Source organism: Coregonus clupeaformis, chromosome 18 (genome assembly GCF_020615455.1).
Source record: "Coregonus clupeaformis isolate EN_2021a chromosome 18, ASM2061545v1, whole genome shotgun sequence".
Lineage (NCBI taxonomy): Eukaryota > Metazoa > Chordata > Actinopteri > Salmoniformes > Salmonidae > Coregonus > Coregonus clupeaformis.
In genome coordinates this window covers 27,913,443-27,939,782 of record NC_059209.1, presented here as the reverse complement: position 1 = coordinate 27,939,782, position 26,340 = coordinate 27,913,443, and the positions used below count along the sequence as shown (strand labels likewise).

The following is a 26,340-nucleotide window of genomic DNA, read 5'->3' as shown; positions in this document are numbered from 1 at the left end:
TACACACTCACTCTCTCTCAGTCACACACACACAGAGACACACACACACATATACTATCTCACAGTCACACACAGAAAATGGAATAACCCAAAGGATTGAGTTACTTTCTCTCTGATGTGTTCTTGCTCATACGAGCACCACACTTCTTCTCCCACACCTCCAGGGCTTTCTGGTGCCGGGGGCTGCCCTCCTCTCTGTGTCCCCAGTAAGTTGACCTGGCCCTGGGCGGCTCGCCATGGTGGCCCTAGGCTGCCTCCACCAGCAGACCCCTCTCTGTCAGGTGGCTCTTTAGGGAGTTGAAGATGTTGAGCTGCTGGTCCAGGCGCAGGGCTAAAAGCTGCTGGACCACCTTGACAGGGTTAGGGCCCCTGGAGAGAGAGAAGATTACACAATGGATTACAGATACACATACAGGGTGACATTCTGACAGCACAAAGACACCTCCACAAAATGCCTGGTTAGTCAATTTGGTTGAGGCTGTAGCTCATGTCTTTATGCAATAGGTGGAACATTGCTGGCGTTTGGGCCCATGGGAGAGAGAAGATTAGTAACTTTAAGTCACTCTGGATAAGAGTGTCTGCTAAATGACTAGAATAACAATATTTAAAAAGTTAAATGAATCCCATACAGTAACAACCTTCTCTATAATCACTTCCTCTTTAATAATACGTTATTTTCATAAATCAACACATGATTGTCAGCCAAATGCAGTTAAGACTGTGGCTCCTCTCTCTCTATGCACCACTGACTACTCTCTCTATAAACGACGGGGCGTTCTAGTTAGTTACCTGATGAAGCTGGCGATGTAGACATTGACGAACGTGGCCATGAGGTACTGGCAGTCGAAGCGGTCCATGATGCCACCGTGACCGGGGATGGTGTTGGCAAAGTCCTGGAACGACAACAAAAATATAAATCTTGTGCTTCTCTCCATGGGCTGATATTTCTGCTCCCCTGGACTGCCGTGCAGCTTAGAGGGAACATTGATCATGAGCACTGCCAACTGAGAGGCCACTCAATTCTAGTGAGTCCACCGGGCCCAGTGATAACATTAGTATTTTCTCCTCACACCCACCTTGATCTTAAAGGCCCTCTTGAAGCCGCTGGCAAAGAAACCTCCGAAGGGTCCCATGAGGGAGGCAAAGGCAGACAGGGAGATGCTGTGAATCTGGAATGGGTAGAGGTGCACCGTGGGCTGGAGAGAGAGAGAGAAAGAGAGAGAGAGTGAAGGGGAAGGAGAGGGAGCGAGAGAGAGAGGGGATGACTACAGTCTCACATACGGTCAAACAGTTTCTTCACAAAGAGGAGAAACAATGACACAAGGATTTAGGACATCAAAGCAGATGTCCAGACATAGACCAGCCAGAGATCAGAAACAGAGACCAGCCAGTCAGCCAGAGATCAGAAACAGAGACCAGCCAGCCAGAGATCAGAAACAGAGACCAGCCAACCAGCCAGAGATCAGAAACAGAGACCAGCCAGTCAGCCAGAGATCAGAAACAGAGACCAGCCAGCCAGAGATCAGAAACAGAGACCAGCCAGCCAGCCATAGATCAGAAACAGAGACCAGCCAGCCAGCCAGAGATCAGAAACAGAGACCAGCCAGCCAGAGATCAGAAACCAGCCAGCCAGCCAGAGTTCAGAAACAGAGACCAGCCAGCCAGAAATCAAAAACAGAGACTCGACAGTCAGAGATCAGAAATCCGTCAGCTAGCCAGAGATCAGAAACAGAGACCCGCCAGCCAGCCAGAGATCAGAAACAGAGACCCGCCAGCCAGCCAGAGATCAGAAACAGAGACCCGCCAGCCAGCCTGCGATCAGCTTGGCTCGGCTTCAGTTAAGGTTCGCTCAAAATCACGAACGTAAAATGAATAATTTCGTGCTTCAGTTGCACTTCTCCACTCTGATTAAATACACTATATATACAAAAGTCTGTGGACACGCCTTCAAATTAGTGGATTTGGTTATTTCAACCACACCGGTTGCTGACAGGTGTATAAAATTGAGCACACAGCCATGCAATCGACATACAAAAACATTGGCAGTAGAATGGCCTTACTGAAGAGCTCAGTGACTTTCAAAGTGGCACCATCATAGGATGCCACCTTTCCAACAAGTCAGTTTGTCAAATTTCTGCCCTGCTAGAGCTGCCCCGGTTAACTGTAAATGCTGTTATTGTGAAGTGGAAACGTCTAGGAGCATCAGCAACTCACCTGTGAAATGGTAGGCCAAACAAGCTCACAGAACGGGACCGCCGAGTGCTGAAGCGCATAGCGCATAAAAATTGTCTGTCCTCGGTTACAACACTCACTATTGAGTTCCAAACTGCCTCTGGAAGCAACGTCAGCACAAGAACTGTTCCACGGGAACTTCATGAAATGGGTTTCCATGGCCGAGCAGCCATGTGCAATGCCAAGCGTCGGCTGGAGTGGTGTAAAGCTCACCGCCATTGGACTCTGGAGCAGTGGAAATGCGTTCTCTGGAGTGATGAATCACGCTTCTGGTAGTCTGACGGACTAATCTGGGTTTGGAGGATGCCAGGAGAAAGCTACCTGCCCGAATGCATAGTGCCAACTGTAAAGTTTGGGTGAGGAGGAATAATGGTCTGGGGCTGTTTTTCATGGTTCGGGCTAGGCCCCTTAGTTCCAGTGAAAGGAAATCTTAACGCTACAGAATACAATGACATTCTACATGTGCTTCCAACTTTGTGGCAACAGTTTGGGGAAGGCCCTTTCTTCTTTCAGCATGACAATGCACCCGAGCACAAAGCGAGGTCCATACGGAAATGGTTTTGGATATCGGTGTGGAAGAACTTGACTGGCCTGCACAGAGCCCGGACCTCAACCCCATCGAACACCTTTGGGATGAATTGGAACGGCGACTGCGAGCCAGGCCTAATCGCCCAACATCAGTGCCCGACCTCACTAATGCTCGTGGCTGAATGGAAGCAAGTCCCTACAGCAATGTTCCAACATCTAGTGGAAAGCCATCCCAGAAGAGTGGAGGCTGTTATAGCAGCAAAGGGGGGACCATGATTTTGGAATGAGATGTTTGACGAGCAGACTTTTGGTCATGTAGTGTATATTTGCTAGAATCATTGGCTCACCAGACAGCGCTCTGACCGATGTGTAGGCTACGTTTCTACAGTACTTTCCACAGGTGTAGTTCTTCTCCAGTAGCAAGTTAAAATGCAAAACATTAGGAAATGTACAGTGCATTTGGAAAGTATTCAGACCCCATGACTTTTTCCACATTTTGTTACGTTACAGCCTTATTCTAAAATTGATCAAATAGTTTTCGTTCCTCATCAATCTACACACAATACCCCATAATGACAAAGCAAAAACAGGTTTTTATAATTTTTTACAAATGTATTAAAAATAAAAAACGGAAATATCACATTTACATAAGTATTCAGACCCTTTACTCAATACTTTGTTGAAGCACCTTTGGCAGGGATTACAGCCTCGAGTCTTCTTGGGTATGACGCTACAAGCTTGGCACACCTTTATTTGGGGAGTTTCTCACATTCTTCTCTGCAGATCCTATCAAGCTCTCTCAGGTTTGATGGGAAGTGTCGCTGCACAGTTATCTTCAGGTCTCTCCAGAGATGTTAGATCGGGTTCAGGTCCGGGCTCTGGCTGGGCCACTCAAGGACATTCAGAGACTTGTCCCGAAGCCACTCCTGCATTGTCTTGGCTGTGTGCTTAGGGTCATTGTCCTATTGGAAGGTGAATCTTCACCCCAGTCTGAGGTCCTGAGCACTCTGGAGCAGGTTTTCATCAAGGATCTCTCTGTACTTTGCTCCATTCATCTTTCCCTCAATCCTGACTAGTGCCTTTTGCATTTTGGCAAACTCCAAGCGGGCTTTCATGTGCCTTTTACTGAGGAGTGGTTTCCATCTGACCACTCTACCATAAAGGCCTGATTGGTGGAGCGCTGCAGAGATGGTTGTCCTTCTGGAAGGTTCTCCCATCTCCACAGAGGAACTCTGGAGCTCTGTCAGAGTGACCATCGGGTTCTTGGTCACCTCCCTGACCAAGGCCCTTCTCCCCTGATTGCTAAGTTTGGCTGGGCAGCCAGCTCTAGGAAGAGTCTTGGTGGTTCCAAACTTCTTCCATTTAAGAATGATGGAGGCCACTGTGTTGTTGGGGACCTTCAATGCTGCAGAAATGTTTTGGTACCCTTCCCCAGATCTGTGCCTCGAAACAATCCTGTCTCCGAGCTCTACGGACAGTTCCTTCGACCTCATGGCTTGGTTTATGTTCTGACATGCACTGTCAACTGTTCGATATAGCCATCTGTAGCTCGCCAAAAATAAAACAAAATCGGATTGCTCAAATACAAATAGCATGACAATTATGTGTGTAGTCTTCAATGGTTTTCAAAGGTAGACTGCGACTGAGCAGGTAAATGTTGAACAGGAAGGCAAAGATGTGTTAATGTCGGACCCTGCACGCGAAATGAATAAATGAATGTGCCAGAAAACAATAGACTAAATGGGATTTCGACTCATCGTTACCACATTATATGGGATGCACAAATTCACCCACATTATATGGGACGTGCAAATTCATGCTCTCTCCCTCCGTGTAGAGAAACACACGCACCGGTACAGAGAGGCGGGACATACAGCAGACGGTCAAACCAGCAATGTTTCCCTGTCATCGCTCACTTTGTGACTGACAGGATGCCTGTCCTATCAATAGATCGCTAGAAGATGCATTTAGTTTATTTTAGAAGGAGAGGGCTCAGCAGACGTTATTTTTCCGTGATATCCAATTGTGATCCAATTACGATCTTGTCTCATCACTGCAACTCCCCAACGGGCTCGGGAGAGGCGAAGGTCGAGTCATGCGTCCTCCGAAACATGACCCGCCAAACCGCGCCTCTTAAACCGGAAGCCAGCCGCACCAATGTGTCGGACGAAACACTGTTCAACTGACGACCAGTCTGCAGGCGCCCCGGCCCACCACAAGAAGTCGCTAGAGCGCGATGAGCCAAGTAAAGCCCCCCCCGGCCAAACCCTCCCCTAACCCGGACGACGCTGGGCCAATTGTGCGCCGCCCTATGGGACTCCCGGTCACGGCCGGTTGTGACAGCCTGGGATCTAACCCGGGTCTGTAGTGACGCCTCAAGCACTGCGATGCAGTGCCTTAGACCGTTGCGCCACTCGGTAGGCTTTTTTCTAACTAGAGAATTGAAAATGTGCGTAGTTAATTTAAGTGGAAAAAGTACTCAGCTGAAAATTACTCTGTAATCAGCTGTATATTTTCCACAACCGGCGCTAGTGGAAAATATTGTCAGAGATCAGAAACAGAGACCCGCCAACCAGACTGAGATCAGAAACAGAGACCCTCCAGCCAGAGATCAGAAACAGAGACCCGCCAGCCAGACAGAGATCACAAACCCGCCAGCCAGTGATCAGAAACAGAGACCCGCCAGCCAGAGACCAGAAACAGAGACCTGCCAGCCAGAGGCAGAGACCCGTCAGCCAGCCAGCCAGCGATCAGAAACACACCTGCCATCCAGCCAGCCAGAAAGACTGATCAGAAACCTGCCAGCCAGCGATCAGAAACAGAGACCCGCCAGCCAGAGAGAGATCAGAGAACAGCCAGCCAGCGATCAATCAGAAACAGACCCGCCAGCCAGCCAGAAAGACAGACATCAGATACAGAGACCCGCCAGCCAGCCACACAATCAAACAGAGGGGACAGGTCAGGCTCACCCATCCAGTGAAGGACTCGAGGGAGGCCGGCAGGGCATAGTCCTGCAGCTGGAACAGATCAGAGGGTACACAGTCCACCTCAAAACTGTTATGGTCGCTGTTGAACTCCACTGGACACACAAAGAAGCTGTAGCCCGCCATCACATAGGACAACTGAGAGAGAGAGAGAGAGAGAGAGAGAGAGAGAGAGAGAGAGAGAGAGAGAGAGAGAGAGAGAGAGAGAGAGAGAGAGAGAGAGAGAGGGAGAGAGGCAGAGAATAAGATAATAGGACTTGTGGGGAATTTGAATAGAAACTTTTGCAGTTAGTTATGGCAATGGTCATGTCTTACCAGGATCCCAAACACAACAGTAGAAAAGAATCCGCCGATGAAGCCTTCCCAGGTCTTCTTAGGAGACAGCTGTAGAGAACACAATCAAATCAAATCAAATTTTATTGGTCACATGCGCCGAATACAACAGGTGCAGACATTACAGTGAAATGCTTACTTACAGCCCTTAACCAACAGTGCATTTATTTTAAACAAAAAAAGTAAGAATAAAACAACAACAAAAAAAGTGTTGAGGAAAAAAAGAGCAGAAGTAAAATAAAGTGACAGTAGGGAGGCTATATATACAGTAAAATAAAATAAAGTGACAGTAGGGAGGCTATATATACAGGGGGGTACCGTTGCAGAGTCAATGTGCGGGGGCACCGGCTAGTTGAGGTAGTTGAGGTAATATGTACATGTGGGTAGAGTTAAAGTGACTATGCATAAATACTTAACAGAGTAGCAGCAGCGTAAAAAGGATGGGGTGGGGGGGCAGTGCAAATAGTCCGGGTAGCCATGATTAGCTGTTCAGGAGTCTTATGGCTTGGGGGTAGAAGCTGTTGAGAAGTCTTTTGGACCTAGACTTGGCACTCTGGTACCGCTTGCCATGCGGTAGCAGAGAGAACAGTCTATGACTAGGGTGGCTAGAGTCTTTGACAATTTTGAGGGCCTTCCTCTGACCCAGGACGTTGACACAGTACAGGGTGTTACTAATGGTATCCCTTGTACCAAATATCAAATGAATGATCCAAACTTCAGAAAATGCAACATACAGTAGTTGTGTAACAGTCTTCCTAACCTTAATGAGTGGCGTACGTCCAAAGAAGAAGCCAAACATGTAGGCCATGATGTCATTGCAGATCACACAGGAGATGGGCACGATGAACCTAGACAGAGAAGGAGAGAGGAACTGGTATCAACACCTGGGCTGTATTCAGTGGGGTGTTGTACATAGATATGTTGTGCATAGAGCAGACATTAGCATTTACTCTACAAGAGACAGAGCATGTCTCTTCAGCACAGTCCATTTCTATCTGAACGTTCTGTAATGTTGTTGACTCCTGAATAAGCCCCTGATGTAGACCACCCTAATGCACTCATAATTTGCATCACATGGTTGTAGGGCAGGTTGTAATTACATCAGATAATATACTTTTCAACCTGCAGTCAGTCCTCCCATTGTACAGCATGGAAACAGTGGGCTGAGTGAGTAGACACTCCCATGCATTAACCTCTGACAGAATAGATCCACTGTGTGTGTCCCAAATTACACCCTATTCCCTATATAGTATACTACTTTTGACCATGGTCCATAGGGCACTGGTCAAAAGTAGTGCACTATATAGGGAATAGAGTGTCATTTAGGTCACAACCAATGTCTGACTGAATTTGCCCTCTGATTGAATTTGAGTGAGTGAGTGCGTGCAAGTGAGTGAGCGACAGAGACAGACATTTCTTACCAGATCATTCCCTCAAACAGGTTGTGGATGATGAGGTGGGACTGGGTCACTACGATCAGCAGAGTTACATGAGTCCAGCCAAACTGACAGGAAGGAAGGAAATTCATTTTCAGAAAGCTTATATTGTCCCAACATTTAAAAAAAGTGATATCAAGGAACATAGCTACCCCAAAATGGACAGAAAACACTTAAATAACTGTGGTATATTTAAGTAATAAGTCCCAAGGAGGTGTGGTATATGGCCAATGCAACGCGGCGTGCCTGGATATAGCCTTTAGCCGTGGAATATTGGCCATATACCACAAACCCTTGAGGTGCCTTATTGCTATTATAAACTGGTTACCAACGTAATTAGAAAAGTAAATAGTATTTTTTTGTCATACCCGTGGTATACAGTCTGATATAACACAGCTTTTAGCCAATCAGCATTCAGGGCTCATTAGCACTATTTAATTACTCATAGCACTATTTGTTTATATTTTAGCATTAATGCTGTAAATGGCATTTGGCACAGAGCAAGCCTTACGGATAACTTGGTCATCATTGCCCTGTTTTCTTTGCAACAACACAAACATATCCTTGAGGAGTGCTGAGCCCAGTCAGTGTGACATTTTGTCCATAACACTGAGTAGATGAGTTATACTGCAGTATGCAGTGCTCTCAGTGATAGATGTGTTACTGCAGTATGCAGAGCTCTCAGTGATAGATGTGTTACTGCAGTATTCGGAGCTCTCAGTGATAGATGTGTTACTGCAGTATTCTGAGCTCTCAGTGATAGATGTGTTACTGCAGTATGCAGAGCTCTCAGTGATAGATGGGTTACTGCAGTATTCGGAGCTCTCAGTGATAGATGTGTTACTGCAGTATTCTGAGCTCTCAGTTATAGATGTGTTACTGCAGTATGCAGAGCTCTCAGTGATAGATGTGTTACTGCAGTATGCAGAGCTCTCAGTGATAGATGTGTTACTGCAGTATGTTTCCTAGCAGCGCTCAGCAATGTCACTGCCCTACATGGTCAATCCGGAGCCCAGAACAGAGCCACAGACGGTCTGTGTGTGTGTGTGTGTGTGTGTGTGTGTGTGTGTGTGTGTGTGTGTGTGTGTGTGTGTGTGTGTTTGACAGAGGCAGCAGCAGCAGATGGATGAAGCCCCTGGCCCTATATCCTGGAGCGGACCCAGATCACTGCTGGAGGGATTCCATGTTTCTGGGCCAGGCCCCACCAATAATGTAGTAGCAGCCCAGAGGGCTCATATAATACAGTACACACACACTATGCTATGCAACACACACACACACACACACACACACACACACACACACACACACACACACACATACCATATAGAACTGCAGGCGATAGTGTTTCTTCAACAGGCTCAGCACGAACATGCAGAAACCTGCACAACACAGAACAGAGGAAACAAGTCAACAAAGAGTAAATCCATTTCAATTCAATCCCTTTTTCACAGCACCCCTTTTGATTTGATCGAAACCTTCCATGCATATCTGCCCATTGTAGAAGTGGTCAGAAAGTGAAAGTCCCTTTCTGACCACTTCTTCCATGGGTAAACATGTATGAAAACTTTAATTTAAATCAAAAGGGATGCTGTCAAAAAGTGATTGAATTCAAATGGATTTACCCAAAAGCATTTTTGGGTCAGACTGTTTTGAGTAGCTATTATTGTCATTCTTTGTTTTCAAACTGAGGACCAGCAACTGTGTTGTGTTCAATCTCTAGTGACACATAAATGCCGATTTGGTTCTGGGTTGTCTTCACTATTATTCTACAATGTAGAAAATAGTAAAAAATAAAGAAAAACCCTTGAATGAGTAGGTGTTCTAAAACTTTTGAACATTTACATTTTAGTCATTTAGCAGACGCGCTTATCCAGAGTGACTTACAGTTAGTGAGTGCATACATAATTTTTTTATTTTTCATACCCCCCGTGGGAATCGAACCCACAACCCTGGCGTTGCAAACGCCATGCTCTACCAACTGAGCTACATTTACATTTACATTTTAGTCATTTAGCAGACGCTCTTATCCAGAGCGACTTACAGTTAGTGAATAATTTTTTAATTTTTTTTATACTGGCCCCCCGTGGGAATCGAACCCACAACCCTGGCGTTGCAAACGCCATGCTCTATCAACTGAGCTACATCCCTGCCGGCCATTCCCTCCCCTACCCTGGACGACGCTGGGCCAATTGTGCGCCGCCCATGAGTCTCCCGGTCGCGGCCGGCTGCGACAGAGCCTGGATTCGAACCAGGATCTCTAGTGGCACAGTTACCTCTGTGATGCAGTGCCTTAGACCACTGCGCCACTATATCCCTGCCGGCCATTCCCTCCCCTACCCTGGACGACGCTGGGCCAACTGTGCGCCGCCACATGGGTCTCCCAGTCGCGGCCGGCTACGACAGAGCCTGGATTCGAACCAGGATCTCTAGTGGCACAGCTAACACTGCGATGCAGTGCCTTAGACCACTGCGCCACTTGGGAGGCCTGTGTACGACTAACGGTAGTGTACGACTAATAAAACTTGAAACTTGGCGTGACAAACAGATCTGGAACCAGGCTAGAACAAGGCTAGAACAAAGCACACAGTGTTCTGACTACTTATAGATTCTGTGAAACTCAGCTCCTTCTACATATCTGTCAGTGGGGAGATGGCCCTATTACCTTAAAAGAGATGGCCTTATTACCTTAAAAGAGATGGCCTTATTACCTTAAAAGAGATGGCCCTATTACCTTAAAAGAGATGGCCCTATTACCTTAAAAGAGATGGCCTTATTACCTTAAAAGAGATGGCCCTATTACCTTAAAAGAGATGGCCCTATTACCTTAAAAGTGATGGCCCTATTACCTTAAAAGAGATGGCCCTATTACCTTAAAAGCCTTTCCCTGCCAACACTTCTACAGTAAACAACCTGGCCGTGTTTTTAAATATATCCAAAGGGAGGTGTGGACGGGTATTAACTTTCCTCTTCCACCTTGAGCCACAGAGTCGAGGTGTGATCATGCAGTCACACAGAAAAAGCAGACGTTAGCGAGCGCTAACTTCACCACATCCTGCTGCCATTAACTGCCACTGCTGCACTGGCTGACTGAAAGAGGGAGGGAGGTGCAAGTGGGGCAGAGTGGAGTTTCCCTCTGAAGCTTTTATCATTTTTTAAACTTGTACCAAACCCATAGTCAGGTAAAAACTGATTAAAAATGAAAAAGCTCCAACAGCAACACTAAACGTTCAAAAGAGGACTCCCCTTTCGCCCTCACTCACTCACTCGCTCTCCCTGGCTCTGTCTCACTCTCAATACTCTAAAATGGCTTCTTTATCACCAACAGGGAAAATAACTAGATCGGTTTCCATCTGTCCTTGCCAGATCAGTGATCATGAAGGAAAAGACATGAAAAAAGGAAGGAAGTTAGAACTTTTGAGACAGCCGGCATCTCACCTGTGAGGTACAGAGCGAAGGAGATGAGGCGGTGGTATTTGCTGAGGATGCGCAGCGGCTCCTCCCTCTGCACCAGATTAAAGAAGTAGTCTGTCACCGTCTCTCCGTAGAAGAAGTAGTTTACACAGAGCAGGAAGTACCTGACAAGGGAGGAGGAGAGGAGGGGAGGGAGGAGGAGAGGAGGGGAGGGTGAGGAGGAGGAGGGGAGGGAGAGAAGGAGGGAGAGGAGGAAGAGGAGAGGGGCAATGGGTGAGGTCAGAACTGTTACAATACAGACTGAACATTCACTATGCACTCTTTTCTGGAAAACCTGGAGTAATGGTGAACTTTGGGAGATGCAATGTTCAAGTTATGATGTTTTATAATAACTAAAGAGTTTTTCCACCAGAGCTAACATACTACAAATACCATCACCACTACATGTAACATGATGTAGTTTCTCTCTGCTGATTGGTTTAATAATCTAGATTAATAATAATAATAATAATAATATGCCATTTAGCAGACGCTTTTATCCAAAGCGACTTACAGTCATGCGTGCATACATTTTTGTGTATGGGTCGAACCCACTACCTTGGCGTTACAAGCGCCGTGCTCTACCAGCTGAGCTACAGAGGACCACATTAACATCAGCATACCAACAAACCTCAGGAAGTCTGCAATGAAATAAAACATGCAATTCATTATCTCAGGTCAACAAACAGTGTGTGCGCACGCATCTCACCAACTCAACGTTCTGAACCAGGGCAGGTGGTAGGAGTGGTACACACTGTAACCGATGTGGATGATCTCTTGGAAGCATTTGATCTGCACACACAACACCTGTAGAGAAAGATGCTCCATTATTACTTTGAACAGGTCTGTAATAAATTACTGTGGTGTGCCATTGACTGTCTGAGTTTTGATATCAACTACATGGTAGTTTGGGCTCCCGAGTGGCGCAGCGGTCTAAGGCACTGCATCTCAGTGCTTGAGGCGTCACTACAGACCCCCTGGTTCGATTCCAGGCTGAATCACAACCGGCCGTGATTGGGAGTCCCATAGGGCGGCAGAATTGGCCCAGCGTTGTCCGGGTTTGGCCGGTGTAGGCCGTCATTGTAAATAAGAATTTGTTCTTAACTGACTTGCCTAGTTAAATAAAGGTAATTTAAAAAAAATGGTATTCCCCTACCACACTTCACATTTGATATCACCCTGACAACAGTATCTGGATCAGTCTGTATGATTCCTCGCTGCTCAATACCATCTCATTTAATCATAGACATTTTGGTCAAATGTTCTTGTGCTGTGACTCTATTTATAGTTTCTGTGTTCTCTGTTCAGTTCCTGCAGCATGCTCTGGATAGTCCCCTGTAGAGCATGGCGCTTGCAACGCCAGGGTTGTGGGTTCGTTTCCCACAGGGGGCCAGTATGAAAATGTATGCACTCACTAACTGTAAGTCGCTCTGGATAAAATGTAAATGTACAGTGAGGGAAAAAAGTATTTGATCCCCTGCTGATTTTGTACGTTTGCCCACTGACAAAGAAATGATCAGTCTATAATTTTAATGGTAGGTTTATTTGAACAGTGAGAGACAGAATAACAACAAAAAAATCCAGAAAAACGCATGTCAAAAATGTTAAATTGATTTGCATTTTAATGAGGGAAATAAGTATTTGACCCCCTCTCAATCAGAAAGATTTCTGGCTCCCAGGGGTCTTTTATACAGGTAACGAGCTGAGATTAGGAGCACACTCTTAAAGGGAGTGCTCCTAATCTCAGTTTGTTACCTGTATAAAAGACACCTGTCCACAGAAGCAATCAATCAATCAGATTCCAAACTCTCCACCATAGCCAAGACCAAAGAGCTCTCCAAGGATATCAGGGACAAGATTGTAGACCTACACAAGGCTGGAATGGGCTACAAGACCATCGCCAAGCAGCTTGGTGAGGTGACAACAGTTGGTGCGATTATTGGAGTGGATTTTTTTTTTGTTATTCTGTCTCTCACTGTTCAAATAAACCTACCATTAAAATTATAGACTGATCATTTCTTTGTCAGTGGGCAAACGTACAAAATCAGCAGGGGATCAAATCCTTTTTTCCCCTCACTGTATGCTTTCTCCCTCCCAGCAGGTAGTCCAGCAGAGCAGCAAAGCAGAGAAGAGCCTGTTATTTCCACTGAGCTACACTCTGAGCCTTAATCCATTAAGGATACAGACAGACAAACAGCTGGCCCCAATTCAATCCCTTACCCTCTCTTTAGTCCTAACCTTTTGTTTCTGCAGATCTGTAAGGTGTGTATGCAATATGGTGGAAGCTCCATCACTGGACTGCGTATACCTATCCTGAGCCTGCAGATCCGGCAACATTGAGGGGTTAGGGCCAAGGGGGACGGGTAGGGAGCGATTTGGGATCGGCTAACAAACTGACTGACAGAAGGCTTAGGGAAAGGAGGAGGAGGATCACTCACAATCAGCATGAGCACCATGGGGCCCAGGTAGATGATGATGAAGAAGAAGGAGATCATGGCCAGAGTCAGGATCCCGCGCACCCACCAGTTCTTCCATCTGAGAATACACACACACACAGTTAATCCCCAGATGCAGTGTGTAATGAACGGTGTAATGAACAACAGTGAAATGAAAAGGTGAACAATAAGCATCCATATCAGTTGTTTGTGTGCACAAATCAATTGCTGGTCAATACATTCCTGAAGAATGTCAATATAGGCCTACACACTAATCCCCTGTAGCTCAGTTGGTAGAGCATGGCGCTTGCAACGCCAGGGTTGTGGGTTCGTTTCCCACGGGGGGCCAGTATGAAAATGTATGCACTCACTAACTGTAAGTCGCTCTGGATAAGAGCGTCTGCTAAATGACTAAAATGTAAAATCAATATGAGTTATATTGAGCATAGCAGATGGTGTTTCATTAGCATTCAATTATCCATGTCTGAATAACAGGATGTTGTTAGGATGGAGGAGCAAACCGAAGATAGTAAATGAAAAAATCTAGATGTTGGTTGTGTCCCAAATGGCACTCTAGTCCCTATAAGCCCAGTGGCACTCCTTTTGACCAGAGACCTATGGGACACAGATATTACGTTTTGTGAATAGGTGATATTTCCCTTGTTCCAAACAATGGCCAAACCGGAGGTTGTGATTACCATAAGAAAATAGTCAATGAAAAAATCTATATATGTTGGTAGTGTTTACCGTGAGGACAGTCCAGATAGGGCTTTGTTGAGGACCTCGGGGGTGTCATCAGCAGGGACAGGCACCTCCAGGAGCCCTGTATCAGGCTTGGTCTCACTGTCAGACACCCCATCCTTCTCTGCTTTCCCCTCATTCTCAGATCCCTTGAGAGAGAGAGAGAGAGAGAGAGAGAGAGAGAGAGAGAGAGAGAGAGAGAGAGAGAGAGAGAGAGAGGAGAGAGATAGAGATAGAGATAGAGATAGAGATAGAGATAGAGATAGAGATAGAGAGAGAGAGACAGAGAGACAGAGAGACAGAGAGACAGAGAGACAGAGAGAGAGTGAGTCATACAATGTAAACAAACACAGCTAGCCTCCTATGAGGAATGCTCCCCCACTTCCTTTCCGGGTCTATTTTATGTCAGTGAACAACAACATTGTGAGAGCAAGCTTGTAGTGCTTTTCTGCTTTGGCGTTAGGATATTCTGTCTGATAAATATATGGCTGATGGTGACAGAGTAATCAATATATTTCACAGTGTCTGCCCCCTTGATCCTCTCTGAAAGCTTGTTGCCGTGAAACTGCATTAATCCGGATGACCCTCTGCTTTTCCATGGCAACAAAACGTGTCATTAGACATTGCAGACTGCTGTGATGTCATCGTTGTCTCTCCCCTCTGCCCTCTCCTCCATAGCGCTACCAAAATTACACTGTTGTGTCACCTAACCTCCTATTAACACAACAGATAGCTGTTAGCCTACACTCTGCCTGTCTTGGTTGTCAACACACACACAGTACACACACATATAGCAGTAGGCCTAGCTATCAAGCTGATGGAACCCCAAGGCTTGCTGGTTTCCACGGTACCCATTTCCCATCAGTCAGGATGCCCTGGATAAAAATAGCCCCTCCTTCCACACTCCTGCTGCTGAAGAGACCCCTTTCATGTATCCTGGGAGGCAAGGAGTAGCACTACACTACCCACACCTCCGTTTTGTTTTTGTCTCTGGTCACATCATCAGAATCAAGAGATTCATTCAACCATGTTAAGTAAGTAATGTAGGCCTATGCGATTTCTTTCTACTTTATCTTTTGACCTAAGCTATGTCATGACTGTCCTGTGAGGATCCAATGGGTCAGATCAGCTTGGCAATGGTTGACAGTAACCAGGCCTCTCTCACCCACAGAAGAGGGGAGGAGGGGACTGGGCCAGTTTGACAGCTCACACCCTGTCGTAAATTAAAGGAGAGGAGATCTAGGGTCTCCCTCTCCAGTATTAACCAAAGGAATGTCTTTGTTAACAGACAGTCTTCCCGCCGAAACTCTAAACACATTAAAAAGTGAATACTGGAACAATATTTCTAACATAAGAATGTGGGGAACGGTCAGTGGGGATCTAAATAACAATCATGTCATATTGTTTAGTATTTTGTGATGTCATTAAGTATGGTATCAAGAAAATATTGTATCTTGGAAAGTATAACCTGACATACAGTGTGCTTCATCCTTTACGTTGTATAGGAGATATGAAAACTGATGAAATTATTTTTGTTAAGATAGGAATGTGATTTTAGTTTTCTAATGAGATAATTGTTTTTCATATAAGCTTTGCACTAGTAAGTAGCCACGCCCCGAGTGAGCTCAGAGATCGTGTCAGCATGATGGAACGCCTCCTTTTACCAAGAGTGCATAAAGGCTTGAAAGACAAATTAACATCAGACCAGAAAGACGTGAGGCAGTCGCTACACGTCTGAAAATGGTTGGAACATTGAACCTCAACACGAGGTGAAGAAGATCAACTCCCAGACTAGAACCGAATATTGCCAGGCTGCAGCTGTGCGTGTAAAGTGGCTCAAACTCTGACTAACCACACGAGGTGGAAAGGAGAAAATCCCCTCTCAGACAATTACTGGGACGGCTAAGTAGCTGTTCTGGAGAGACCCCAATCCAAACCAAGACAACTAAGAAGAAGGACATTGTGACCTCTGGTGGACAACCAGAGCCTTACACCGACACAGGACACCACTAAAAACCCTTTTAAGAAGGCTTGGTTTCAACAGAGATAGACGACGAACAAAGACATCCACACGTAAATACATTCATGATTTCTTACTCCAAATGGGCGGTGGTTCAGGAGCAAAGTATTATGATTACTTTTAGGGTAGTTTCCAAACGTATCAACGATAAATGTTGTTAGTCCGCTAGGGACTTTTTCTCATGTATTAAGTGTGTATGTTATTCTGTATTATTATTTAGTTAGCTAGTAAATAAATAATTAAGCCAATTTGTGTAGTGCTGAATCATAAGTAAAGCTGGGGTTCGTGCAGATCCAAGAAGTCTACGACCGTTCAGAATGAGACTGATAAGAGGTAATGACTAATACGTTGACTGTTTTATACATATTGATAGGTAAAGACCTTTTAGAGTTTAATTTGGGAGATGGTAACTCCATAAACAACTTATTCCGTGGTGCCCCAAATCCTAATGAGTTAATTGTTACATGACTAATTTAATCGAGTAACAATTAAACATAGTTAGTTGATTCGATAAATAACAGTCATCATATTAATGAAAGTCACGTCACGACAGCTACCACAATAATAGACATGCACATGCACTCATACATACTGTACACAACAAACAAGGGTAAGTGCTATCCGGGATCCTTGGGACATCCCTAACCTTTTTACATTTGAATGGGGTAACGTCAGAGTTGGGACGTCCCAAGGAATCCGTATAGCACTGACCAACAAACAAGCCATTTCCTCTGGGTATAAATAGGCTGGATCTATTTTCCAGTGTCCTTAGGCTGTCACAATTTGACAGATATACTCATTCCCCGCCAATCATGCAGTCCAAGATCTATTCTTCAAACTTTCTGAGAGCAAACTGAGTCAACTTTGGCTCATATGATTTAAACTCTCAAAAACATTTTGTAGGCACATGACAGAGACACCAAGTTCTCCATGGAGAACTGATGATGCATCTGCAGGCAGGATCCTTCTACAGTCATGTCTGACTCTTAACCAAACCACAGAGCGCCACGGCCCTATACCACCAGCACAACACAGCTGCATGATGACACCTGCCTAACCGAACGTAGCAGGCGTAGACAGATGCCTGAGCGGAGTCCCCAAACAGAAACAACCGCTTCTGCCAACGTCGCTAAGGGTGGCGCCTGCCAGACAATCACTGATCAAAAACCAAGACGCAAGGCCTACATTCTACTGAGGCGGAAAAGCAAGTCAAATTGGACTTGGAGGGGGGAACACAGCATGTCTTTTAAGGACCCTGAAACTAGTAAAGCCCCACAGTGGAGCCTGTGTGATGGATGAGGAGAGAACAGGCAACACAACAAAGCAGCTGGACACTATTTTTATTTGAGCTCATGAAAGGCACTTGACTTCAATTTAGGGCTGGGCGGTATACCGTATTTTACAATATACCGGTATTGATGCATGGACCGGTTTGGGTTTTTACTTTATCTTCTATAACAGTATTTGAATGTTTGGTTTGTTAAATGTGATACGCCATGTGTAACGTCCATTTTTATAATTTACTCCGCTACTTGAGTCATCTCTCTCAGCTCTCTCTCCATGCTGCTTTCCACACAAACCTAGCCCCTCACCCTGTCACTCAAGGAGCGCATTTATTGTTGCTTAACCACAAGACACTTGCGTTCAGTCTGCATGGTAAATGCAGTACATGCAACAATGTTGATGACTACGATACTGTTTCCACTTTGCTTCTTAATATAAATCCACAAGCGTTGCATAATTAAACTATTAGTTTGTGTTTCTTACATCTGCAAACAGCTAGTTTGTCTTTTCTAGCTGGCTAACTAGCTATCTAATAAATGTACTGAGTCAGAGTAAACGTAGCTAGCTATACAGCCGGAGACCAGTGATGGTGTAGGCTAGGGATGTTATCGGTTAACCGCAGAAAATACATTTGACTGGTAATGCTTATCGGTCTATAGGTTAATTAGCATACATTTGTTTTTTATTTGTATTGAATATTAAAACATACAATCTACCTACAGTGAAACTGCTCAACATTTACATTATCATCTAGCAGCCTCCCATCCAGAGCAACCCACAGGAGCAACCAGGATCAAGCGCCCTCCCAAGGGCACGTCGACAGATCTCCCACCAAGTCAAATCAGGGACCCGAACCAGTGACCTACCGGCCACCGGCCCATGCTCCCAACCGCCAGGCCACCAACCATCCAAGATCAGCCCACAGTTCCCTGAGAGCTGCCCCTCAACCATCCGAGTCTTCCTCCACTCCCTCCTAACTCTTACTTCCATTCAGCCACAAGAGCATTAGTGTGGTCAGGCACTGATGTTGGGCAATTAGGCCTGGCTCGCAGTCGGCATTCCAATTCATCCCAAAGGTGTTCGATGGGGTTGAGGTCAGGGCTCTGTGCAGGCCAGTCAAGTTTTTCCACACTGATCCCGACAGGGTCATTGTCATGCTGAAACAAGAAAGGGCCTTCCCAAAAATATTGCCACAAAGTTGGAAGCACAGGATCATCTAGAATGTCATTGTATGCTGTAGCGCTAAGATATCCCTTCACTCGAACCATGAAAAACAGCCTGTTACGTTCCCCAGTCTCTATGTTGTGGTTTGTGTATTTTCATGTAGGTATTTCAGGAAATGGGTTCCTGAAATTCCCCAACAAGCAGCTGATTGATTTGAAAAACATTGATGATTGGAGAGCTGACACCGCGCCCTCGTCAGGACGCAGCTGTCTCCAATTTACCAACTCCTCCTGAAGCTATATAAGCCCCAGTTGCTCAGAAAAGGCAGGGAAAGGGGAACCAGAATTGCTGAGAGTTACAGCATGTTGGTTGTATGCTAAGAGTTTGGTATGTACTGTGTTGTTGTTGCTCTGAGAACCAATTGTAATGTTTTGTGTTAGTTTGTGGCTCAGAGTTTCTTTAATGTCCTGAGTTAGTTTTTTTCTCAGGTTTTTGTTGTGAACGAGTTTGTGCTATTTTTGTTTCATTTGTTCGCAAGGGGGGAAGGGGAAGGCACCTAGGGAGTGCTTAGGCAAGAGGCCCGCGGGCATACATTACCCGTAGAAGTTGACTGTCTATGCACACTAGGAAAGACCTGGGCGGACCATCCCTTGTATTTTGGTTAGTGCACCAGGTGGTGCTAGTTAAGTAAGTAGTGGGTAGGCAGGTAAGGTAGGAGAGGGGGCTTTGATATTTACTTTATTTGCTTTGGTTCCGTCCAGCCCCTTTTCCCCAAACTTACCGTGCGAAGGAATAAAATTCCCTGTTAACGGTATTCTCTGCCTTTTGTCATCCTTACTCACACCTACAGTCCCATACCTCTTTCACCCCACGGAGAGTTTAGTTGTAGCAGGGTGTTGCGTTCCCTCTTCCGAGAGGCGTGCGTAACACAGCCCCAGACCATTATTCCTCCTCCACCAAACTTTACAGTTGGCACTATGCATTCGGGAAGGTAGTGATCTCCTGGCATCCACCGAATCCAGATTTGTCTGTCACACTGCCAGATGGTGAAGCGTGATTAATCACCTCAGAGAACACATTTCCACTGCTCCAGAGTCCAATGGCAGCGAGCTTTACACCACTCCAGCCGACGCTTGGCATTGCGCATGGTGATATTAGGCTTGTGTGCGACTGCTCGGCCATGGAAACCCATTTCATGAAGCTCCCGACGAACAGTTCTTGTGCTGACGTTGCTTCCAGCTGCAGTTTGGAAATTGGTAGATAGTGTTGCAACCGAGGACAGACGATTTTTACGCGCTTCAGCACTTGGCGGTCCCGTTCGGTGAGCTTGTGTGGCCTACCACTTCGAGGCTGAGCCGTTGTTGCTCCCAGACGTTTCCACTTCACGATGACCGGGGCAGCTCTAGCAGGGCAACAATTTGACAAACTGACTTGTTGGAAAGGTGGCATCCTATGACGGTGCCACGTTGAACATCACTGAGCTCTTCAGTAAGGCCATTCTACATCCAATGTTTGTCTATGGAGATTGCATAGCTGTGTGCTCGATTTTATTCACCGGCTGAAATAGCCGAATCCACTAATTTGAACGGGTGGCTACATACTTTGTATATATAGTGTACCCTCTCCCTTGTTATTGCTAGCTTCAACAGATTCAAACCCATCCTGTGCCTCCCTCAGTCTTTTCAACCTCCTCGCTCTTTCCCGCCAATCCCCCTCCCTTAACCAATTACCCGACTCCTTCTGAAAATATTCAACTTTTCCAACCTGAAATCTATTTTTATCCTCCAAGCCCTGTACTCCCTCCATTTCAAACACCACTGCCAACCTGCATGAATATGTTAGCTACATGAAGTAGCTAAGCGAAAACATTTAATGTCGCCAAAGATTTTAGGGTCCCCTAGGAAACACTGACCAACACTTTGGTTCCTACCCTGTCACAATAACTCCTCCCTGGCATTTTCATTCGTTGTCATATCAAACAACACTGTATTCAAAGTGCCCACTATTACCTTCTAACTATAGAATTAGAATAATCATTATTTATCCTTGATTCCAAGAGTTCACCCAAGTGTTTTGATCTAAATTGCAAGTCAAATCACAATTAACATTTGGTTACAAATAAGGCCTCGATTTTTTTGCCCATATCGTGCAGCCCTATATGGCAGTGTGGAAATGATCTCAAATGAGTGCAGGAAATGCAGAAAAATATTTTGGGTTTTAGTTTAATTGAACAGTATAAAACAATCAGAATGGAGAGACCCATTAAATCACTTAAATCACTTATGTGTTGCCACCCTAGGGTCACGCACTACTCATAAAGCAAATGTATAACTTTTATTATCCAAAAACATAAAATACCTTCATTTGGAAAATACTGTGATATAATATTTTGGCCATATTTCCCAGCCCTACTTTAATGTATAGTAACTAGGTTTATTTCTTCAAAACAGCCCACAACTGGCATCATACATACTAGCTATAAATTGAGGCAGTGATGGTGATCTGTCTGTGGCTTGAAATGTGTATGTGGGTTGTCCTTCATTTTACATTTACATTTTAGTCATTTAGCAGATGCTCTTATCCAGAGCGACTTACAGTTAGTGAGTGCATACATTTTCATACTGGCCCCCCGTGGGAATCGAACCCACAACCCTGGTGTTGCAAGCGCCATGCTCTACCAACTGAGCTACACGGGACTGCAGAGTTGATTGGCCATGGCCATTTCAATTCAGCCTACCTCATGAGTTGAAGTCCAAACCATACATTGGAAAAGTAGGCAGAGTTTATGACTAATAAATTGATTTAGTTAATTGAATAGATACGTCTACCTAACGTGAGACGGCTTGACCGACTGAGGGGTGGAGCATGGCGTCTTCAGCGAAAAGACGAGCAGTTGGAAAGGGAGTAAGTCCCGATGATAGTGAGGATAACAGCTCGGATGAGGGATCGGAAGACGATGGTGATTCAGGAGAGGAGGAATGCGGATCAGAAGAGGAGAGCAATGAAGAGGTCAAGGCCGAGGATAGAATAGACGCCGGAAGGGAAAGGAGGGGGAAAATGGAGTCCTTAGAGAAGGCAAGAAACAGATATAGGTTTGGAGAAATGCAGTATTATCATAAGGAGATGTATACTTGGAGAAATGGAGGGGAAAAGAGAGGCAGAGGAGGTCTAAGAAAGAGATGGAGGAAGATTGTGAGTTTGAGTCAGTTAAAAATGGCGGGAAAAATGGAGAAGGTTTGTTAAAGAAGTGTGGTAGGAAATGTAAGTAAAGTGAGCTGAAGACAGGAGTAGAAATGGAAGTGAATGAGGGTGATGTATCGGAGGTGGAAGGTGTGGTGACGTACTTGGAGCCCGAGGATTGCACAGCGGATCAGGATAAAGATGAGTCTGTGACAGTAGGAGTGAAGTTTGTGGAAAAAATGGATCCTTTCCTTTTGGCTGATCCAATTGTGGTTTCAAGATGGGTGAAAAGAGCGTTGGGGAAAGTGGAATCGGTGAGGGTAACCAGAAGTGGTCTAGTGATAATTGTTTGTGTTTCTGTTGGGCAGAGGGAGACGGCGCTCAGAGTTAAACAAATGGGAGAAAGAATTGTGAATTGTTTCGCTCTTAAGAAAAGGGCGCCATTGAGAGGAGTGATTACTGGAGTAGCAGTGAATGTAAAAGTTGACCAACTGAAGGAGATGATTCCCGGTGTGTGTGATGCTCGTCGTTTGGTGCGACGTAAACAGGGTGGCGAGAGTGGGGAAACAGAAGAGTCATTGTCTGTTCTTTTGAGTTTTGAAGTTGAGTCTTTGCCTGAGAAAGTGAGGTTAGGATATATAAGTTATCCAGTGCGAGCATATGTGCCGAATACCTTAAGATGTTACAGGTGTCAAACTTATGGGCATGTGGCAGCAGTGTGTAGGAGGGAGATTCCAAGGTGTGAGAAGTGTGCAGAAGGGCATGAGACAAAGGAGTGTGAAGCAGTGGGGAAAGTGGTGGTGTGTGCTAATTGTAGGGGTGGCCATGGGGCTGTGGATCAGACATGTCCAGTGCGAGAGAAGCAGGTTGAGGTATCCAGGGTAAGAGTAGAGAAGAAGTTGTCATATGCGGAGGCAGTGAAGAAAGAAGAGGAAGATGGGTCAAGGGGGAGGGATCCTGAGAGAAATTGTGTGAGTAGTAGAGATGTACCAGTACAGAGGGATAAAGCTAAAAGTGATATATGGTTCAGCAAGATTGGATTTTTAGCGTTTATAGCAATGGTTATTAATTGTGCTGCAGGGATGGAACGCAAATCGAAGAAAATTGAGGTGGTGGTGGCAGCTGCAGAGAGATATTTGGGTGTGCGAGGCTTGACAGCAGAAGAGTTACAGGGAGTGTTAAGTGGTGATATCCCATCAATTCAGGTTGAGGGCATGAGGTAGGAGTGAGTGTATTTAAACAGTGGAGAAGGGTGGGGTTAATTATTAGTTGTAGTGTTGAAGGTGTGAGTGTAGTGTTAGATGGTAGGATATTTCTTTGCTTTGGTTTCTTTGTTTCTTTTATTTTTCAAGGAAATATAAGGGAGTTGAACTCCAGTCTAGTAGGTGGCGGTAATGCAACAAATTGGATGCCAACCGCCGTTAAACCTCATTGAAGAAGAAGAAGTCTACCCAACGTTAGCTGCCCTGTCCACACAGTAAATGCACCACGCCTCTTTTCGGTTCAGTGGACTGGGGAGTAGGCAGAGAGGAATAGCTATACTTCTTGTTACTTTCAATGACACGCTAGAGACAAACGTTAGATATATAGATAGCTAGTTAACCACTCACGGTATCTTGTTAAGGTGTGCCATTCAAGCCAGACCTAATGTTAGCAGCAAATCAGCATACCATTTGTTAGCGTGCTAGCTATGTTTTGCTAGTAAGCAAACTAGCGCTAATTAAATGGTAACGTTAGACGTGGCTGGCTAACTAGCTTGCCTTGTACGCTATTAAAGCTAGCTAACTAATTCTTATCATTATTATAGTCACAATCATAATTTGTGGCATGATCTCCCATCTAGCGGGTCTTGCTTGCCTTGACTAGCTAACAGGTTTATTCCAAATGGTAGTCCATAAACACTCCGTAGTACCGTAGTAGGTTAGCTAGCTACCTTGTCTTCGGATTGTTGATATAGTAGGTCGTTTTCCGTTGTTCCGCGGTGCCGTAGCTCTGTCATTTCTGCAACTCGCGTCCCAGCTACTACAGAAGAGTGAGTGTCTGTGACAGGGTTGTTACAGCTTGCCAGCTATCAACCTTTGCTAGCTTGCTAAACAACAAAATACGACGGTTTCGTTCGACATAAATTATCCTTTCTTGTTTGCCCCAGATGATGCACGTCCCTCTCACTGGGTTTCCACGAGATATTGCAGCCACAAAGTCAATTATATTGGCTATATCGTAAAAAGTCATGAAAACAAACATTTGCGGTTTGGTCTAAATCTAAGGACGGTTAGGTTTACGCATACTGTTAGCAGTGTGGTTAAGCTTAGGTTTAAAATAAAACTTTAAGAAGAGCAATTTAGCAACCGGTTACTCAACCCTGCACCTTACAGGCTGTTGCCTCGTATACATAGACATGGAATCACTGGTCACTTTAATAATGGAACACTAGTCACTTTAATAATGTTTACATAATGCTTTACTCATTTCATATGTATATACTGTATTCTATTCTTCTGCATTATAGTCAAAGCCACTCCGACATTGCTCGTCGTAATATTTATATATTTCTTAATTCCGTTCTTTTATTTTTAGATTTGTGTGAATTGTTAGATACTATTGCACTGTTGGAGCTATGAACACAAGCATTTCGCTACACCCGCAATAACATCTGCTAAATATGTGTATGTGACGACCCTCAGAGTTGAGTCACGACGTTGCTAATGGTTTGTAACGTTGGCTTGCAATGGGTGGGGAACACTCTTGAAAATCAACTTTCTCTAGTCTAGATTTATCAAAAGTTGATGCGTTCCATAGTGGAACTGCTGGTTGTGGTTTTTGGGTTGTGGATTTCATATAAAATAATATATGTGTGTACATATACAGTGTGTACATATATTATATTTGTATATACAGTACCAGTCAAAAGTTTTGACACACCTACTCATTCAAGGGTTTTTCTTTATTTTTACTATTTTCTACATTGTAGAATAATAGTGAAGACATCAAAACTATGAAATAACACATATGGAATCATGTAGTAAGCAAGTGTTAAACAAATCAAAATATATTTTATATTTGAGATTCTTCAAAGTAGCCACCCTTTGCCTTGATGACAGCTTTGCACACGCTTGGCATTCTCTCAACCAGCTTCATGAGGTAGTCACCTGGAATGCATTTCAATTAACAGGTGTTTCTTGTTAAAAGTTAATTTGTGGAATTTCTTTCCTTCTTAATACGTTTGAGACAATCAGTTGTGTTGGTAAAAGACCGTCCATATTATGGCAAGAACAGCTCAAATAAGCAAAGAGAAATGACAGTCCATCATTACTTTAAGACATGAAGGTCAGTCAATACGGAACATTTCTAGAACTTTGAAAACCATCAAGCGCTATGATGAAACTGGCTCTCATTAAGACCACCACAGGAATGGAAGACCCAGAGTTACCTCTTCTGCAGAGGATACGTTTGTTAGAGTTACCGCCTCTGAAATTGCAGCCCAAATGAATGCTTCACAGAGTTGAAGTCACAGACACATCTCAACATCAACTGTTCAGAGGGGACTGTGTGAATCAGGCCTTCATGGTCGAATTGCTGCAAAGAAACCACTACTAAAGGACACCAATAATAAGAGACCTGCTTGGGCCAAGAAACACGAGCAATGGACATTAGACTGTTGGAAATTTGACCTTTGGTCTGGTGTCCAAATTTGAGATGTTTGGTTCCAACCGCCATGTCTTTGTGAGACATGTGTAGTTCCCACCGTAAAGCATGGAGGTGTTATGGTGTGGAGGTACTTTGCTGGTGACACTGTCAGTGATTTATTTAGAATTCAAGGCACACTTAACCAGCATGGCTACCACAGCATTCTGCAGCGATACGCCATCCCATCTGGTTTGGGCTTAGTGGGACTATCATTTGTTTTTCAACAGGACAATGACCCAACACACCTCCAGGCTGTGTAAGGGCTATTTTACCAAGAAGTAGAGTGATGGTGTGCTGCATCAGATGACCTGGCCTCCACAATCCCCCAACCTCAACCCAATTGAGATGGTTTGGGATGAGTCAGACTGCAGAGTGAAGGAAAAGCAACCAACAAGTGCTAAGCAAATGTGGGAACTCCTTCAAGACTGTTGGAAAAGCATTCCAGGTGAAGCTGGTTGAGAAAATGCCAAGAGTGTGCAAAGCTGTCATCAAGGCAAAGGGTGGCTATTTGAAGAATCTCAAATATAAAACATATTTTGATTTGTTTACTACATGATTCCATATGTGTTATTTCATAGTTTTGATGTCTTCACTATTATTCTACAATGTAGAAAATAGTAAAAATAAAGAAAAACCATTGAATGAGTAGGTGTGTCCAAACTTTTGACTGGTACTGTGTGTGTGTGTGTGTGTGTGTATATATGTATATATATATGTGTATATATATATATATATATATGTATATATATATATATATATATATATGTATATATATATGTATATATATATATATGTACAGTAAGGGAAAAAAGTATTTGATCCCCTGCTGATTTTGTACGTTTGCCCACTGACAAAGAAATTAT

The 26,340-nt window shown here is 44.6% G+C and overlaps 1 protein-coding gene across 1 annotated transcript; it reads right to left on the bottom strand.

Moving 5' to 3' along the window:
* On the bottom strand, window positions 1–24,150 carry LOC121587263 (phosphatidate cytidylyltransferase 2-like). Its single transcript, XM_041904173.1, has 13 exons — window positions 23,724–24,150; window positions 14,149–14,291; window positions 13,405–13,501; window positions 11,676–11,773; window positions 10,952–11,091; window positions 8,837–8,895; window positions 7,499–7,581; window positions 6,838–6,925; window positions 6,060–6,128; window positions 5,730–5,882; window positions 1,077–1,196; window positions 790–893; window positions 1–369 (listed from the first exon to the last, which is right to left on the bottom strand). Exons 1-13 carry the CDS (start codon window positions 23,787–23,789, stop codon window positions 246–248), a joined length of 1,344 nt encoding a protein of 447 aa, XP_041760107.1. The 5' UTR covers window positions 23,790–24,150; the 3' UTR covers window positions 1–245.
* Window positions 24,151–26,340: the final 2,190 nt, after the last annotated feature.